Below are 17,243 nucleotides of genomic sequence, written 5' to 3' on the forward strand. Positions count from 1 at the left end.
CTCCTGGCCAGCTGGGTCTGTCATCTTGACCATTCTCTGTGAAGTTGAGTCTGGCAAGGCTGCTACCACTCCTGGGGGTTCAGGAGCCTCGGTTCACACGCAGTGTGTCTCCAAACTAAGTCGTGATCTTAAGTCAGAAACCTTTGTCCTACGTGGCTCTGCAGAGCCCAGGAGAGAAGGGACTCCCCTCCCCGCCTCAGACTAGCTTCCTGGGTCTACAGTCAAGATGAAGATTGATGGGAGTAGAGGGGGGCCTGTGGTGGAGGAGCTTGCATGAGACCCTGAGGAGGAGGTCAAAAGAGAAGCTAAGAGTCAAGTGATAGAAAGAAAATAAAGAGGTGAGGGATGGAGACAGAGAGAATATGGAAGGCAGAGAAAAGAAAAAGGAGGTTTATAGGAGAGACTCAAGAGGCCACCCCGCCCTTTGTGAAGACTGTTTTTGCCTCAGGGGAGGCTTTCCACTTCCAATATGGCTGGGATCACCCGAGCTTGAGGCAGCTTGGTCCCTTTGTCTCCATGGGTTTCTTGGTCCTTCCTGCCTCCGTTCAGCCCCTTCCTCTGCCTCTGTAAGAGGAGATGGCCCTGAGCATCCTCATCCCATACAGTGGCCGGCTTGAGTAAACTCGGCCCTCGGCTCCCCTCCGCCTGGTCTGGAAGTAGGAAGCCCCCTATTTTTAGAGTGACCCTGTCAGTCATCGGACCCGGCGTGAGTTGTCACTTCCTTTCCACCCACCAAAGTTATTTTTACAAAAGACAAGAAAGCCATCTGACATGGTTATCATCTCCCAGGCTGCAGGGACCAGGGCCTGAGGCTCCAGGCAGCCTCTCCCCCCCCATCCCTTCCCCCCAGCCCCCGCCCTCCTCCAGGGCTCCAGGCAGCCTCCCCTTACCCTCCTCCCTGGGGCCAGACATGGCCAGGTAGGGGAACAGGGAGGTCTCTAAGTCGCAAAGCACCCGGACTCTCTGTCCAGATCTCCTAGTTGTCCTGCCTTTTATTGTTGTTCATTGGCAGTGGGGTGGGGAAGGGCTGGATATGTTACCCTATTGTTAAAAAGAGAGTGGGAGAAGGAACGCCTGTGGTTTATGGTCTGGCCGTGTGTGTGTGTGTGTGTGTGTGTGTGTGTGTGTGTGTGTGTGTGTGTGTGTGTGTTTTAACTACAAGCAGAGTTTTTAGGGAGCAGGTTTCCATAGTGCCCGGACTTGTTTTAGCAACAGAGCTCTGAGTCCGCAGCAGGAATGCCACAGCCAGAGCAGGAGGGGGTGGGGTGTGGAGGGCCACACTACACAGAGGAGCGGGGAGCAGGATGCCGAGGGACCCTTCCTACTCCATGCCCTAGCACACAAGGGAGCTGTGAGATCGCTCCCTGGGGATGGCAGGTTCCCGGGCAGGAATGGGTACCTTTTCAGGCCCATCTCCTGGGCAAGGGCCCCACAGTCCCCGTGCGTCTTCTGAGAGTCCTTTTGACTGTTCCTGGTCACCTGCTCATTCTTCCACCACCCAGGACTCAGGCTAATTCTGTGTATTTTTAGATGTGGGAAGCGAAGTTCTCGCTGGTGGCTGAGGGTATGCCTCCCATCTCACAACCTAGAGAGCCCAGGCACTTGGGCAAGTTCTCATCCTTAGGTCCTAAACCCCAGCTCCTCCTGGGGTTCCCTGTGCTAGGTTGTGCAGGCGAGCTCCCCTCGTAAGAAGTGACTGTCGCACCCCCTTGTCGGGGACAGGGTAAGGCTTTCTGAGCCTTTTGAGTTCACACAAGTGGAGGCGAAGAGAAAAGCCTCTGCACCCGTGGCCCTGGTTGCTGGAGACAGCGGTGGTGGCGCACGCCTTTAATCCCAGCACTCGGGAGGCAGAGGCGGGTGGATCTCTGTGAGTTCGAGGCCAGCCTGGTCTACAGAGTGAGTTCCAGGAAAGGTGCAAAGCTACACAGAGAAACCCTGTCTCGAAAAGAAGGAAGAGAGAGAGAAGAGAGAGAGAAGAGAGAGAAGAGAGAGAGAGAGAGAGAGAAAGAAAGAAAGAGAGAGAGAGAGAAAGGAAATCATGCAAGGAGGCAAGAGTGGTGACCACGTGAGTGGAGGCATGGGGCGCAGCTCTGGGAACCTCCTAGCATTCTAACCCTGCAGGTTATGATGGAGTCAAAGCGGTCTTCAGTGATCCTCCCCAAAGAGACCGGAAGATGATTGAAAACACAGTCCTAACCGGGCAGTGGTGGCGCACGCCTTCAATCCCAGCACTCAGGAGGCAGAGGCGGGTGGGTCTGAGTTTGAGGCCAACCTGGTTCACAGAGTGAGTTTCAGGACAGCCAGGGCTACACCGAGAAACCCTGTCGAAAAACAAAACAAATAAACCAACAAAGCACGTCCCAGAAGACAGCAGTCCCCTGCTGGGGCCTGGCGTCCACTGCCCCTCAGCTCTGTCAGTATGCAGCCCCTTTGCACTGGACCCTGTTCTTAGGGTGATTTTTGATTTGGGGGTAGGGGCTTTCTGGAGATTGAACCCGGGGCTTGCAGCATGCAGACTCTACCGTTGAACTGTGGCCCTAGCCCTCTTTTCCCTTAAAACTTTGAGGCAGGGTCTCACAAAGTTGTTCACACTGCCCTTGAACCTACTTAGAGTGGCCTTAATATCTAATCTCCTGCCTTAGCCTCTGGAGTAGCTGGTATTAAAGGCCTGTGCCACCAACCCTTCTAAAAGTTAAGCTTTGAACACTTTATTCTGCTTCTGGGACAATGGGCTGTTGTCAAAGCCACTAAAACATCAGGGAACCAAGTGGTGTGTAGGTCTGGGCCCTGACTGCACGACCATTACATTTTGGGAAACTGAAATTGTTGTCCCCAGGCAAAGGGCCAAGGAGGCTTTGTCCTCTGTGTCCCCTTTCTCATTGGACTGTGAGATGAGCCTTTTGTGTGGACCACAGTTCTCCCAGCACATGAAGTAGGGATGCCAGCTACACCCAGGCTCACATCATGTGGTGGCCAACCTTCCTCACACGTGGGCACCCTCAGGCCAGCCTAACTATGCAACTGATTTTTCAGGAAACCTTCTCAGGTTTCCTGGGGGAGGGGGGGGGGGGGGGGGGACCACAGCTTGCACAGTCAAAAAAGTGTGTGTAATGAAGCAGAGACGCAGGACTTTTTAGAACGGCTGATAGCTTCCCATGAGCCTTCTCTCCAGTTCAGGCCCTGGTAGATTCATCCTGTCAGCAGGACCCTGTCCCAGGCTGACAAACATGTCAAACATGTCACAGAACTGCATTCTTTCTGGTCCCACACCCACAGCTCTTCTTAATATGGTGTCTTTCTAGAACCATGGTCGGAGGCCATGAGTGTCCACCCCTCCTTGGGACATTGTGGATGTAAATGTCCTCGGTATGCTGGCCTCCCTGCTCTGGTCCATGATTGCCCACTGCCTCATTTTCCCCCACCTGAAGCCAGCATGGCGTGCATACCCACACCTCTCTGAGTTAGCGTGCTCGGGCCGCACAGAATGGGGATGAGCTGTTCTGGGTGGAGAGGAACCGGCCATGGGAGGGAAGAAAGCAGTGAGCTGGGGGTGGGAGAGCGGACTGGGGCCAGTTATTTGGGGATAATGACTTTAAGCAAGTGTGGATAAGCCTGGAAGACTGGCTTTTCTTCCACACAAGTGGGCAAAGGGAAATGCTTATGAGGCGGATTTGAGGCCTTCAGGGGAGGCTGCTGTGTCCTCCCTAGCCTGAGCCAGAGCCCACTACACAGGTAAGACACAACACCCCAATTCCTGTGCAAAGGACACAAGGGGGGGGCAGGGAAGTACAATAAACAGCCCTTAAGCAACTGAGCGCGGAGATCCTGGAGAAGGCCCTCTGACAAACAAATTTTTCCATGAGTCAGACAGAAAGCTAACATTCACTTGTTTTACAAAAGGGAACACTTTGTCATTTATCACTGCCAGCCCTTACTAACAAGTGTGGGGTGTGGGGCTGTGAGCAGCTTTCCCGAAAGGAAGCAGTGGACAGTTCTTTTTTTTTTTAATAAAATAAAATAAGCCAAGTGCTGGGGTGGAGCGCAGAGGTGAGCGCTGGCCCGGCCTTCAGGAAGCCCTGAAGGGTTGCGCTCTAGCCCTGCAGAACCACAGTGAGGAGTGGATACAAGCCAAGGCTCACACTGGGTCCATGACTCACTAGGGTTGGGAGACCTCGTTCCAGATGGGCCACTCTCTAGCTTAAAGGCTGCTTCAAGGGTTGCCGTCTTTTCTCCCGACTAGAGAAGGCCAGCAGACGCTCCAGAGCTGCAGCTGTCGGAGCAAGATTCAAAGCCAACAGACCCTTTCGTTTAAAATCTTTCTGGGCTGGATCTGTCATGTGAACCGAGAGGCCCGTTCGGGGAGCACTCTCTCTCTCTCTCTACATGAGAAATGCTCTCTCCTCTTCGAGTCACTTACTGCTACCACAACTGCCCTGGCTTTTCCAGGGCGTCCAAGCTCCCGTACTGGGGTGTGGACTCAGAAAGGTGCATCTGTCTCTTTGCACTTGATTCTATTTCGTGTGCTCACAAATCCTTTTGATCTCTTAATGCCACCCCCCATTTATTCAGCCCTTGCTCTGCAGCTCAAAGGAGTGACCTCATCCTTCATTGTCTTGCCCTGATGTGACAGTCAGAAATCAGGACTGGACTACTGCCTCACTCACTCAGTGGCATCCCTTTGGCAGCTGGCACCCCTCCCCAGGGGCCGCGCACAGGACTGCACTGCCTCCCAAGTTCAGGCCCCACTGCGTTTGACTGGCTAGGAAGATGACTTGAGGACAAGCTGCATCTGTCCCCTTGCTCGGTCTAGGCCAGGCATGCACAGAAACAATACCCATATTCATCCCCCATGGGGTTTGCCAGCAACCCCACGTGACTTCACGTCACGGCAGATGGGAGGGGGCGAGAGAGGCACAAATGGCCACTGTGTGTGTGCTCTGCTCTGTGCTGCCTATGAGCATCAGCTGCAGGCCAGTCCCACAGTCTCCTGCTTGCAAAGTCCAGCCCTACGCCGGGTGCTGCAGATGGGGGCCAGTGAAGTCACTGTGGCACCTGCCCAAAGTTCTTGTCATGGAGCGTGCTCTGTGTTGTGAGAAAGCATCCTATCTCTCCCTCTCGTTTCAGCCCCTATTTGAAGAAGTCTCTCGGGCTCCAGTGGGGGCATAGGGAGAGAGGATCAAGGACGTAAAAGTCACCACATGTTTTTGCAGTGGTTACCAAGTCCTTACATCATTGAGCTTAATAACCGCTGACACTTCCTGTGCGCGTATGGATTACATCCTCACAGTTCCAGGAGCCAGCACTGTTGCCATACCCCTTTTGTGGTACTAAAAGTGGAACCCAGTGCCTCACATACAGTAAACATGCCACCATCCCAAGTCCCAAACACCCCACTTCTTTTAAATTCACGGGTGGACACGTGGAGGCCAAAAGAGAAAGCCGGTGTCTTCCTCTGTGTTCATTGCCTTCAGATAGGGTCTCACTGAGCCTGGAGCTCGCCTTTCCCCAACCCCAGCTACATAGCCCGTGCTGTCCTGGAACTCACTCTGTAGACCAAGCTGACCTGGAGTGCACAGCGATCTGTCTGCCTCTGCCTCCATGTACTGGGATTAAACGTGTGTTAGCCGGGCATGATGGTGCACACCTTTAGTCTCAGCACAGAGACAGAGGCAGGTGGATCTCTGTGAGTTCCAGGCCAATCTGGTCTACAGCGAGAGTTCCAGGACAGCCAGAGCTACATATGGAGATCATGTCTCGAAAAAACAACCCCACCCACACACACAAAAAAAAAAAAAAAAGAATAATATTGTGCCAGCACACCTGACTGGTCCTGTACACCTTTAAACCCAATACTCAGGAGGCAGAAGCAAGTGGATCTCTATGAGTTCAAGGCCAACCTGTTCTACATAGAGTCCCAGGCTAGCCAGAACTACATGAAGAGACTCTGTCTCAAAATAATATAAATATATATATATGTAATTTTATAGAATAAATATAAAATAATTTTTTCTGAATAAATTTCTCTGGGATTCAAAACCAAGCATTCTGGGCTTTAGAGCTGAGACTCTTGACATGTCACAGTAGCCCTCCCAAGGTTGGCTAGAACATGGGTAGCAAGATGGGAGGTATTGGGGCTGAAGAAGTGGCCCGGTGAGTTAAGAGTGCATACTGCTCTTGCAGAGGACCCAAGTTCAATTCCCCGAACCTATGTTAGGTGACTTAACAACCTGCCTGTAACTCTAGCTCAAGGACAACTGCATGTATGAGCACAGACACCAACAGACACACACACACACACACACACACACACACACACACACACACGTAATTTTAAAATACATTTTTAAAATTTGTGTATATGTATATGTTCTTCTTTAATTATGGGAGGCACTACAGCCTCTCTTGGTTTTCCCAGAGGACTTGGGACAGAGAGGGCTTCGCAGGGGCAGTCCCTGCTCAGCAGCTATATGGTTCCTTGGGAGTGTCACAGTACGATGGATGCTATGGGCACAACTGTGTTGAGCTGGAATAAATGCAGCCAGGGCTGTGGCTACTTGTATACACCTCCACTGTGGTTCCAGATGCAGGGCTTTGCATCCTCTGCGTGTGGATGAGAGTTAAAGACTCGTTGCCCTCTCCTACCCCTTCTCCCTGTTAGCCACTCACACTGAAGACTTAGGGGTGGCGTTCGTTACTCACTGTCCCCCAGCATGATGAGTCCGTTCACCCTTAATCTAGAATAACTTCCTTCCAACCATTTCTTCTTGGCATGTAAGACTGGTGTGTGTGCGTGTGCGTGTGCGTGCGTGTGTGTGTGTGTGTGTGTGTGTGTGTGTGTGTGTGTGCAGTATGAGGTGGCCTGCAAAGGTCAAGAGAGGACATCAGATCCTGAGTGCTGAAGTTACAGGCATCTGTGACCTGCCCAACTTGAGTACTGGGGTCCGATCTCTGGTCCTTAAGCAACAAGTACTCTTAACCACTGAACCATCTCTCCAGCCCTAAGAAACACGTCTTAAGTAAAGGTCACTCGGCAGTTAGCAGCAGTGTTGAGGCTAAGACAAGGATCTTCTGATTTGATACCCACACACGTGTCCTTTGCACTAGAACAAGAAACAGCATTTCCATCATGGACACTTGCCTATTATGTGCCTGGCAGCGTGCAGAAGGATTTCTAAGGGGACTCATGTTCTCAAGTCCCAGGCAGTTAGCCCTAGTTTGAGGGGTCTGAGTTAATTAGCTCAAGTGGGAAGCTAACAGGAAGGAACATAGATGACTGAACCAGAGTTGTGTCCTAAGTAGAATCTGAGGGTTCCTGTCCTTGGACCCCTTCTAGGGAAACAAGGATAAAGTAGAGTATAGACATGACAGAGCAGAGTTCTGGGGAAGAGAGAGGAGAGAGGAACCAGGAACAGGTGGAGAGTGCTGTTTGGTTAAGAAAGGGGTCCCTTTCCCAGGAGTGGAGGCAATAAACATGGAGGCTCACCGAGGCTCACCGAGGAAGAGGCCTGGGTCTCCAAACTGATGTTTCCAAACCTGTGTCCTTTCCTGCCCCCCCCCAGGAGTGTACATCCTGATTGGAGCTGGGGCCCTCATGATGCTGGTGGGTTTCCTGGGCTGCTGTGGAGCTGTGCAAGAGTCCCAGTGCATGCTGGGATTGGTGAGTACTCTTCTCTACTCCCAGGAGCGAGTCAGTCTTCACCCTAATCCTCTTCCTTTCCCCAGATGTCACCAGACCCTGTGCAGAGGACAGGTAGAGGGGGTGGGGTGACAAAGGTCCCCAGACAGCTGGGCTCTGCTTGGCCTCCCCTGTGTCCTCACTTCAGCCCCAGCAGCATCTGCCTGGCTTCCACCACCACCATCTTGCCCACGGCCCCAGGCAGTGGTGGTATACTGCTGCCAGAGTCCAAACCAACACCCTTCAAATACCAGCTTAGAGTGGGCCGAGCCCACATTTTCCCCAGAGTGCCGAGGGGCTCTCTGCTTTTCCTGTCACCCCCTCCCTGCCTGTTGATTTGGGCACCTACACGCTGCCCGTTCTCCACCCCTTTGGGCTTCTGACTGACTTGCTGGAGCCCTCTCACGGCGGCCCATATGTCTTCCAGTTCTTCGGATTCCTCTTGGTGATATTCGCCATTGAGATAGCTGCGGCCGTCTGGGGCTACACCCACAAGGATGAGGTAAGAGTTTCCCAGAAGAACTCTTGGGTCCTGCAGGGATTGGGGTCTCGGAGCTGGGAAGGGGGCTGGTGAAGATGGAAGGGCCCAGGCTAGTCACTCGCTTGGGCTTTCCACAGAACACACCTCTTTATCCAGTGTGTTTTCCACGTGGGAGCAGGACGGGCACTCCTCAGGGCTGGGAACGTGGAGCTTAGCCTGCCCTGTGTGGGTACCGCATAGTAAACATTCAAGAGCTATTCATTTTGGAAGCCATTGTATAGTATGTGCCCATCTGTGTATATGCCAATCACGGCCACGCAGCTCTTCCCACCCCCTAGAAAGGCTGCTTAGAACAAGTACCTTGGGATTTAAAAGGTGAGGTTGGACAGAGGGGTCTCTTTTGATTTGTAGAGAAGGGAATTTGGACCTTGAATAATACAGGGGGCTTGGGGGGGAATGGGAGTGGGGGACTGCTGGGCTGAGCATGCCTGAGCTTGAGGTTCTGTGTGAGCTCTAAGGAGTTGCAGGCCAGGCTGGCACAGACTAGTGCAGTATTTGAAGGCGGGGCACCTAACACTCCCCTGGTGACAGAGGAAAAGAACATGGACACTTGAGGCAGGATCCCTGTTTTCAAAACACTGTCCAACTGATAAAAGAATAAAAGGAAAGCAGGGCCTGGGGATCCCCGGTACCACACCACCACCTCAGAAGAAACTTAGCCAAGCACGATGGTCAACTCCTGTCACCCGGGGCGCGCGCGCTCTGGAGGCTGAAGCAGGGGTGACGCTGAGAGAGATGCCGGGTGGCGGGTTAACTGAACACTGGAAGAGATCTGCGAAGACGTTTTCTAGAAACTCATCTCTACTACTGATTCGTTTGTCCCTCGCAGGTGATTAAGGAAGTCCAGGAATTTTACAAGGACACCTACCAAAAGCTGAAGACCAAGGATGAGCCCCAGCGGGAAACACTCAAAGCCATCCACATGGCAGTAGGTCAACCTCTGGAAAGCACTGAGCCCTCGGCTACACCCCTACAGAGCCACACCCTGGTGTTTCTGTGCCGGGCTGGCATGCCTCTTTTAATTATCGCTCCCTCCCTCCCCCCCGCCCCCCCCCCCCCCCCCCCCCGCTCATCCTCACCCCTGCTTGCTCTCTTCAGTTGGACTGCTGTGCCCACCCCCCTCCCCGCTCATCCTCACCCCTGCTTTCTCTCTTCAGTTGGACTGCTGTGCCCGCCCCCCCCCATCCTCACCCTGCTTTCTTTCTTCAGTTGGACTGCTGTGCCCGCCCCCCTCATCCTCACCCCTGCTTTCTCTCTTCAGTTGGACTGCTGTGGCATGCTGGGCGTCGTGGAACAGTTTATCTCAGACACCTGCCCCAAGAAGCAAGGTTTTGAAGCCATCCAGGTCAAGGTAAAGTTAGAGCCAACTTCCGGCACCCACCCATCCCTACTGTTTAGGCAAATCCCTGCAAAGGCAAGGGTGAATTTAGTAACATTCTTCCCGGGGCTTCTTTCCTCAAGAGGCAGCAAGACAAAGTCCAGATCAGAGATACAACAAGGTCCTCTAGCACCTGGAATCCCTCAACTGCTATCCGAGTCCCAAGCCTTAAAGCAAGCATACTCTAGGGAGGGAAAGCCTGCTTCTGACGCTGTAGAAACAGGTCCTGGTGGGCCAGTCTTCCTTAATCCAGAAGCAGAATAGTAGGTGATTCTCCAGCCATGTGGGAGGAGACCCCAGAGGGGGCTCTCTGAGTGGCGGAATACTCGCCTGGTGGGTGAAGCTCGAGATTTCATCCCCAGTACTGACAAGTAGAGAAAGAAGGGGGGGGAGGCGAGGTGCCGAGAGAGTTGACTCCGTGGTAAGAGCATTTGGTGCTCTTCCGGAGGACCCAGGTTCCATTCCCAGCATTGTGTCTCAGAACCATCTGTAACTCCAGTCCCAGGGGATCCCGTGCCCACTTCTGAGCTCCACAGACACAGGAACAGACGTGGTGCACACACACACACACACACACACACACACACACACACACACACACTGCAGACAAAATACTCACCCGTAAAAGTAAAAGGAAGGAAAGAAAGACCTCAAACCCCCCCCCCCTCTGAAGTCTTCTCAAAGTCAAAACTGTTTGTGACCTGTGCCTTGTGTGCCTCCCTAAGACCTGCCCAGAAGCCATCAATGAGGTCTTCAACAGCAAGTTCCACATCATTGGAGCAGTGGGCATCGGCATTGCCGTGGTGATGGTAAGTGGGGGGGGCAGGGGTCCATGGGAGATTCGCTCTTCCTAAGCCCTGCCCAGGCACTGTCTGGAGTGCTGTGGGGTCGGCAGCTAATGCAGCCCTGGCTGTCCTGGCCAGGTGGGTGCTGTCAGCGTTTCCTTGTTACTGCTAAGAGAGGTAGGAGCTCTGAGACTGTGGCTCAGAGGTTGAGCACTTGGCTAAAAGGGGCAAAGTCCTGGGTTGCATTCCCAGCACCGCAGAAAGGAAAGAGGGTGGCGCCTGTCCTCCTCTGCATATTGTGTTGGAGACGCTGAACTAAGCATTTAGAGCTGAATGTTCAGCCGGGCGGTGGTGGCGCACGCCTTTAATCCCAGCACTCGGGAGGCAGAGGCAAGTGGATCTCTGTGAGTTCGAGGCCAGCCTGGGCTACCAAGTGAGTTCCAGGAAAGGCGTAAAGCTACACAGAGAAACCCTGTCTCGAAAAACCAAAAAAAAAAAAAGCTGAATGTTCTCTGAGGAAATGGCTCAGGCTGCGTAGCTCAGCGGCTGGCTGGCTGGTGGAATCCAGGTCGGCTGTCCTTCCTGTTATCCTGCCTGCATCCCTCCCGCATCAGAGCCCTTCCTGGACCTCATTGCCCCGGTCTCTTGTCTTGGCCTGAGTGACGCTCTTCCCCTTTGACCCCTCCTGTCTTTGCAGATCTTCGGCATGATTTTCAGCATGATCCTGTGCTGTGCCATCCGCAGGAGCCGAGAAATGGTCTAGAGTCTGCCCCGACCCCGAGCAGGAACAATGGCCCCTCAACACTGTCGGGCTGTTGGGATTTTTGCCACTAATAGTAGTATTCATTACGCATTTCTAAACAAAAGTTATTCTGTGTTTGTCTTTTTAATGCTCTGTTCATCATTGACATTTGTAGTCGAGGGATCTGGGGGTTCAATTTGATTTTTTTTTTTTTTGGTTGTTTATTTTTGCTTGTTATGTTAAGCGAAAATCCTGCAATGAAAGGTACTATATTTGCCAGACTCTAGACAGAAGATATTGTACATAAAGAGAACTTTTTTGCCTTTAAATAGATAAAAGTATCTATCAGATTTAATCAGGTTGTAAGTTATATTGAAGACAATTTGATACATAATAAAAGATTATAACAATGTCTAGGACTGCTTGGGGTCTTGCTTTCTTTAAATTCGTTTTTTGGAGCTTCTTAGTTTGAAGGTATTTTCAGCTTTTTTTTTTTTTTCCTTTTAATGTGTAGTCCTTGGTTGGGTGGTGGTGGCACACACCTTTAATCCCAGAACTCAGGAGGCAGAGACAGGTGGATCTCTGTGAGTTGGAGGCCAGCCTGGTCTACAGAGTGAGTTCCAGGACAGGCGCAAAGCTACACAGAGAAACGCTGTCTGGAAAAACCAAGTAAATCAATAAGTGACATGAAATCTATAGTCCAGACTGGGCAGGAATTCGCTCTGTAGCTCCGCCTGGCCTCGGGTTCCAGGAAGCCCCCGTGCCTCCCATGTGCTGAGGCTGTCCTTGTACAACACTGCATCCAGCTCTTCCAGCTGCATTGGATTCTAACGGCACTAAATGAGAAGCAGATTGGAAGGTGGGTCTCGTTCTCGCCTACTAGTGAAGAAATTGAGGCCTGATAGATTGAGAGATTTTGATCTGATGTCACACAATTTTGGGATGAGTCTCCAACTCAGCAGTGGGTGGTGTCTTAGGGTCTCATGAGTCTGTTCTATACTCACTGTTTAGCCTCCAGCACTAAGCACAGCCAGGGCTCAGTAGTCTTATCTATGAAGAGCTGTTGGTTGAAAGGCTAAGGAAGTACACATCCATCAGGATGTAGTCAAAGGAACAGAACCACTAAGATACTCCTATGTGTGGCTTCATCACAGGAAATCTGTCTCTGCACGGTCCCTGGAGCTAGTCGAGGAGACTGATGGATGTCAAGGGGGGCGCAGGACCCAGCTGGAACCATAAGCTCCCGCTGGTGCCCAGGGACAGGCATCTGTGACAGTTCTTGTCTCTGACCCCAGGAGAGTCCTGCCTGGGCTGGGTCCTCGGCAAGAGGACTGAGCAAGCTGAGCTGATATGAGGTGTGGCCAGGGGAGTAGGGGCAGAATGTAGGCCCCAGGGAATCAGCTACTTCACTCCTCGACGAACCAGAAGTACCAGGGCGGGGAATTCTGGAGGTGTACTTCAGCATAATCAGATGGAGAGGTCACAGAGCCCCACAGTATAGGCAGTGGCTCCAGCTTCGACCATGCACAGTCTGGTCCACAGGCAATGCAGAGAGGTGAGGAACGGCGCGTAGGAAACGCTGTCGTTATCTACTCCTTGTTTGGTTTAGATTCTTTTTAACATTCTTTAAAAACAAGAAAAGAGGCTGGGCGGTGGTGGCACACGTCTTTAATCCCAGCACTCGGGAGGCAGAGGCAGGCCTGGGCTACAGAGTGAGTTCCAGGACAGGCGCAAAGCTACACAGGGAAACCCTGTCTCAGAAAAAAAAGAGAAAGAAAGAAAGAAAGAAAGAAAGAAAGAAAGAAAGAAAGAAAGAAAGAAAGAAAGAAAGAAAGAAAGAAAGGAAGAAAGAAAGAAAGAGAAAAGAGAGTAGTGGCTGAAGAGATGGCTCAGTGGTTAAGAGCACTGGCCACTCTTCAAGAGGACCCAGGCTCAAGTCCAGCCCCCTATGACTGCCCACCGCCGTCTATCACTCTATTTCCAGAGGATAGGATGCACCTCTTCTGTGCCAGGCATGCACGTGGCACACAGACCTACTGTCAACCGAACACCGATACACATTTTTTAAACTGTGTTGTGTGGGGAAACATCCCTGTAATCTCTGCATTCAGGAGACTGGGGCAGAACTGTCAGTTCCAGACCAGTGTGGGCTGCATGCACAGCAAGGCCCGCAACAAAAGGAAAGAGACTTAATGCTCCCGAATGCTACGGCATGTCCCTAGCAACAGCTGACCACAGCAGAATATTACCTGCCCTTGAAAAGGGCAGAGAGCGGCGGTGCTCGCCTTTGACCCCAGCCCTTGAGAGGCAGAGCCGGGCAGATCTCTGTGAGTTCGAGGCCAGCCTGGTCTACAGAGCAAGATCCAGGACAGGCACCAAAATTACACAGAGAAACCCTGTCTCGGGGGAAGAGAGAGAGAGAGAGAGAGAGAGAGAGAGAGAGAGAGAGAGAGAGAGAGAGAGAGAGAGAGAGAAAGAAAGAAGAGAGAGAGAAAGAAAGAAATGAAGTGTGACACAGCAACGTGAATGTGCCCTGAAGACACTATGGTAAGTGACATAAGCCAGACACAAAGTAGACAGAAAGTAGATCAGAGGGAACTCAGCTAGGGAGAGGAAAACAGGAAATAACTAGAGGGCGGGTTGTTACTTTTTAATTGCATATGTTTATATTCAGCCAGGGAGAGGGAATTCATGCCACAGTTCATGCATATGTGGAGTCCAAAGGACGACTTGTGAGAGTTACTTCTCTTCCCACCATGTGGGTTCCAGGGGCTGAATTCAAGTCCTCAGGCTCAGTGGCCAGCGCCTTTTACCCACCGCGCCAGCCACCTTGCTGGCCCGGGAGTTACTGTTTAATGAGTCCGGAGATGCTGTTTGGGATAACGAAGTCTGGGGAGGTGTAAAGAAACAGGGCTAGTGCTGGCGGTGATGGCGCACGTCTTTAATCCCAGCACTCAGGAGGCAGAGGCAGGCGGATCTCTGTGAGTTCGAGGCCAGCCTGGGCTACAGAGTGAGTTCAGGGAAAGGCACCAAAGCTACACAGAGAAACCCGGTCTCTAAAAACCATAAATAAATAGATAGATGATAGATAGATAGATAGATAGATAGATAGATAGATAGATAGATAGATAGATAGATATAGATAGATAGATGAATGAATAAATAAATGAATAAATAAGTAGGAAGAGAAACAGGGCTAGTGTGTTGTACGGTTTTAAATGGTGGAAATGGAATGTTGTATGTTGGGTATATTTTGCTAGACAAGCCACAGTTCACTGTGTCCCCGGACCCCTTCTCCATTCAAGCATTTGAAGACAGGTAGTATGGCTCTGGTTGTGGAAACAGGTCAGCCATTAGTTCCGTCTAAGCTGCCGAACGGGTCTGAGGACAAAGAAGAAGTCCCGTGACAGGGTTGTCCATATGAGAACTCCTCCCGGAAGCTGCTCTCTGCTAACCCTCACTCTGCAGGCCGCAGTGACCGGGGCCGCGGGGTGCGGCCACCCCCAGCCTTCGTCCTGGCTTGGCGAGTCCTGGCAGATAATGCAATTGTCCCCACTCAAGTCTTGGCCATCAGACCCCTGGAAAACTAATTTAATTTCTGTCCTTCTAAATTGGATTTTCCCAACCCATCTGCTTCCCTTGTGGAAACACAGGCAAGGTCAGCCCTTCTCCTGACACAGAACCTCCACTCTGCAAAGTCCCTACGCCAGACCTGCCTTCCTGGCCAGGCAAGACCTTGAGGACTCCTTCCCCTGTGGGGGCAGGGTGTGTTCTACCAACCTCTACCTCTCTGGGCAGTCACTAGCACCCACAGGTCTCAGACTGACTCACAGGAGCTTGTGGACTCAGAGGACCACAGCACTCAGCACAGCCTGGGAAAGCGTTGTTCTCGTGGCAGGAACAGAGACCCTGGACATTGCTCCATGTTGAGTCCATTATCTCTGACATGTCACCCGTCAGGAGACATCCAGGGCAGTAGTCAGAATAAACATTTCCAGGGCTGAGGTGTGACTCGGTGGTGCTTGAATAGCCTGAGTGAGGCCATGGATGTAATCCCTACTGAGAAGAAAGACATGGGCATTCCTGTGTGTGCCATGGTCGGGTGTATGAACTGTGTGTGACCGGGCAGCAACATGGAGCCTCAACACATCAAGGCCCAACAGGTGTGATATCCCAGGACTCATTGGATGACCGGGCTACACAGCCCTTGAGGGAGCCTGGGAATGTGGGAGGCAGTAGCTTACCTGAATTTCCGTCAGGATGAGTCTTGGCATCTGACATGTGGAATGGCAAAGCTGGTTCTGGTTGTTGTTGTTATGTTGTTTGTTTTTGTTTTTTGAGATGGCATCTCCATATCTAGCCCAGTCCGGCCTTGAACTCACAGTCCTGTGCAAGCTTCCTGTGCTGGTATTACAAGAGGGTATGGCTTAGATTAAGGTTACTGTCACAATTTAAGAATATACCTAAGCCAGAGCTTCCTGGTACCCACCTTTAATCTCAGCACTTGAGAGGCCGAAGCAGGAAGATCAAGGAATTTAGCTTCAGGCTAGGAAGTAAGTTTGAGGTAAGCCTGAGCTACAACCCTGTTTCAAAATAAATAAATAAACCAGGTATAATGATGCACATCTTTAATCCCAGCACTCAGGAAGCAAAGGCAGGTGAATGATCTCTGAGTTTAAGGGCCAGCCTAGTCTCAGAGCGAGTTCCAAGACAGCCAGGGTTACCCTGTCTCAAAAAACAAAATAAATAAAATAGTACACTGAAGGCATTTCAAAGGAAGGCGAAAGAAAAAGCATCCTGGCATTAAAGCTAGGACACACACACACACACACACACACACACACACACACACACACACACGCAGCTGCGCAGAAACATTGAGGACCACATGGAGCAGCTCTCCTGCTGTACCTAAGAGAATGAAGAGAAGGAGCTGATAAAACACACAAATTGAACAAAGTGGGACTCCCCTGACTGTCTGGAAATAATCTTATGGCAGCAAAAGAGAGAGCAGGGGCCGGGACAGTTGAGTCCAGTTAGGAACACTGCGGCTCTTGCTCAGTTCCCAGACTCCTAACCACCTGTAACACAACTCCAGCTCCCTCACACAGGGGGCATACACACACACACACGTAAATAAAAATAAAATTAAATCTTTTATTAAAAAATGTTTCTGAGGTAGGAGAACTTCCAGCTCTTCCCACAAAGGCCCAGCCCCAAGTAGACCTGGAAAAACCCAGGCCGAGGTCAGCAACCACACCCTCTTCATCAGGCTGCCCTCTTGTTTCCTTCTGGGCAAGCCTGGAAGTCCCCACCATCTGCTGCCCCCCACCCACATCCTCTGGGCAATGCCCAAGCAGGAGACAGCACAGCCATCGTTTAGACTGAGTGATTCGGCCACCTGCTGGGCTTAAGGTGAAGAAGGTAAGTGGCTGAGTGCAGGTCACCTGGGAGCCTCTGACAGACGAGAGCGAAGATTAAACATTTTCTCCTTAAGCAGTTCGGCCACTGTATGCAGTATATAATTTATATCTCCTTTCAGTTGTAGTTGATTGGGAACTGTTCAATGAGCAGAGGAGAGTCAGGGTCTAGCCGGGAAAACAAAACGTAAAATAGGTCATTCATTCATCAGGATAAATTTAATCTGGGAAATTGGTTAAGTCCTGGCAGACTGAGGGATCTCTGGGAGAACAGGGCAGTAATGTGGATGAAGAAACAGCTGCCAGGCCTGTGACTAGGGCCCTGCAGAGCAAGACTGCCTGGAGGAAAGGCATGTTCCTCCAGCTGCAGGTTCCTTTAGTGGGTACTGGGAGAGGCTAATTCTCAGAATGTTGGAGTCCACATGTAATATTACCCATCACACCACACACTTCTCTGAACCCTGGCTGGTGATTTCTAGTTCCCTGAGGGCTCAAATAACCAGCAAATATTTGGGGGGTGGATGCTCAATATCATTAGCCATGAGGAAACACAAATCAAAACTACAATGAGGTACCACCCCATTCCCACTAGAGTGGCTGTGCTGATGGGAATTCTCCTACACTGCTGGTTAGAATGTAAGCTAGTCCAGCCACTGTGGAAATCAGCACTCTTCTTCAAAACAACTAAAAATAGAACTACCA

General features: G+C 51.4%; 1 protein-coding gene across 1 annotated transcript in view; it reads left to right on the forward strand.

Moving 5' to 3' along the window:
• The window catches only part of Cd9 (CD9 molecule), a 33,861-nt gene extending 22,328 nt beyond the window's left edge, over window positions 1-11,533 (forward strand). The window contains exons 3-8 of the mRNA XM_028892317.2: window positions 7,560-7,657; window positions 8,103-8,177; window positions 9,046-9,144; window positions 9,478-9,567; window positions 10,320-10,403; window positions 11,077-11,533. Of these exons, the coding sequence (XP_028748150.1) occupies window positions 7,560-7,657; window positions 8,103-8,177; window positions 9,046-9,144; window positions 9,478-9,567; window positions 10,320-10,403; window positions 11,077-11,142 (512 nt within the window). The 3' untranslated portion in view covers window positions 11,143-11,533. The remainder of the gene's footprint in view (window positions 1-7,559; window positions 7,658-8,102; window positions 8,178-9,045; window positions 9,145-9,477; window positions 9,568-10,319; window positions 10,404-11,076) is intronic.
• The last annotated feature ends 5,710 nt before the right edge of the window (window positions 11,534-17,243 follow it).

This window comes from Peromyscus leucopus, chromosome 3 (genome assembly GCF_004664715.2).
Source record: "Peromyscus leucopus breed LL Stock chromosome 3, UCI_PerLeu_2.1, whole genome shotgun sequence".
Taxonomy (NCBI): Eukaryota; Metazoa; Chordata; class Mammalia; order Rodentia; family Cricetidae; genus Peromyscus; species Peromyscus leucopus.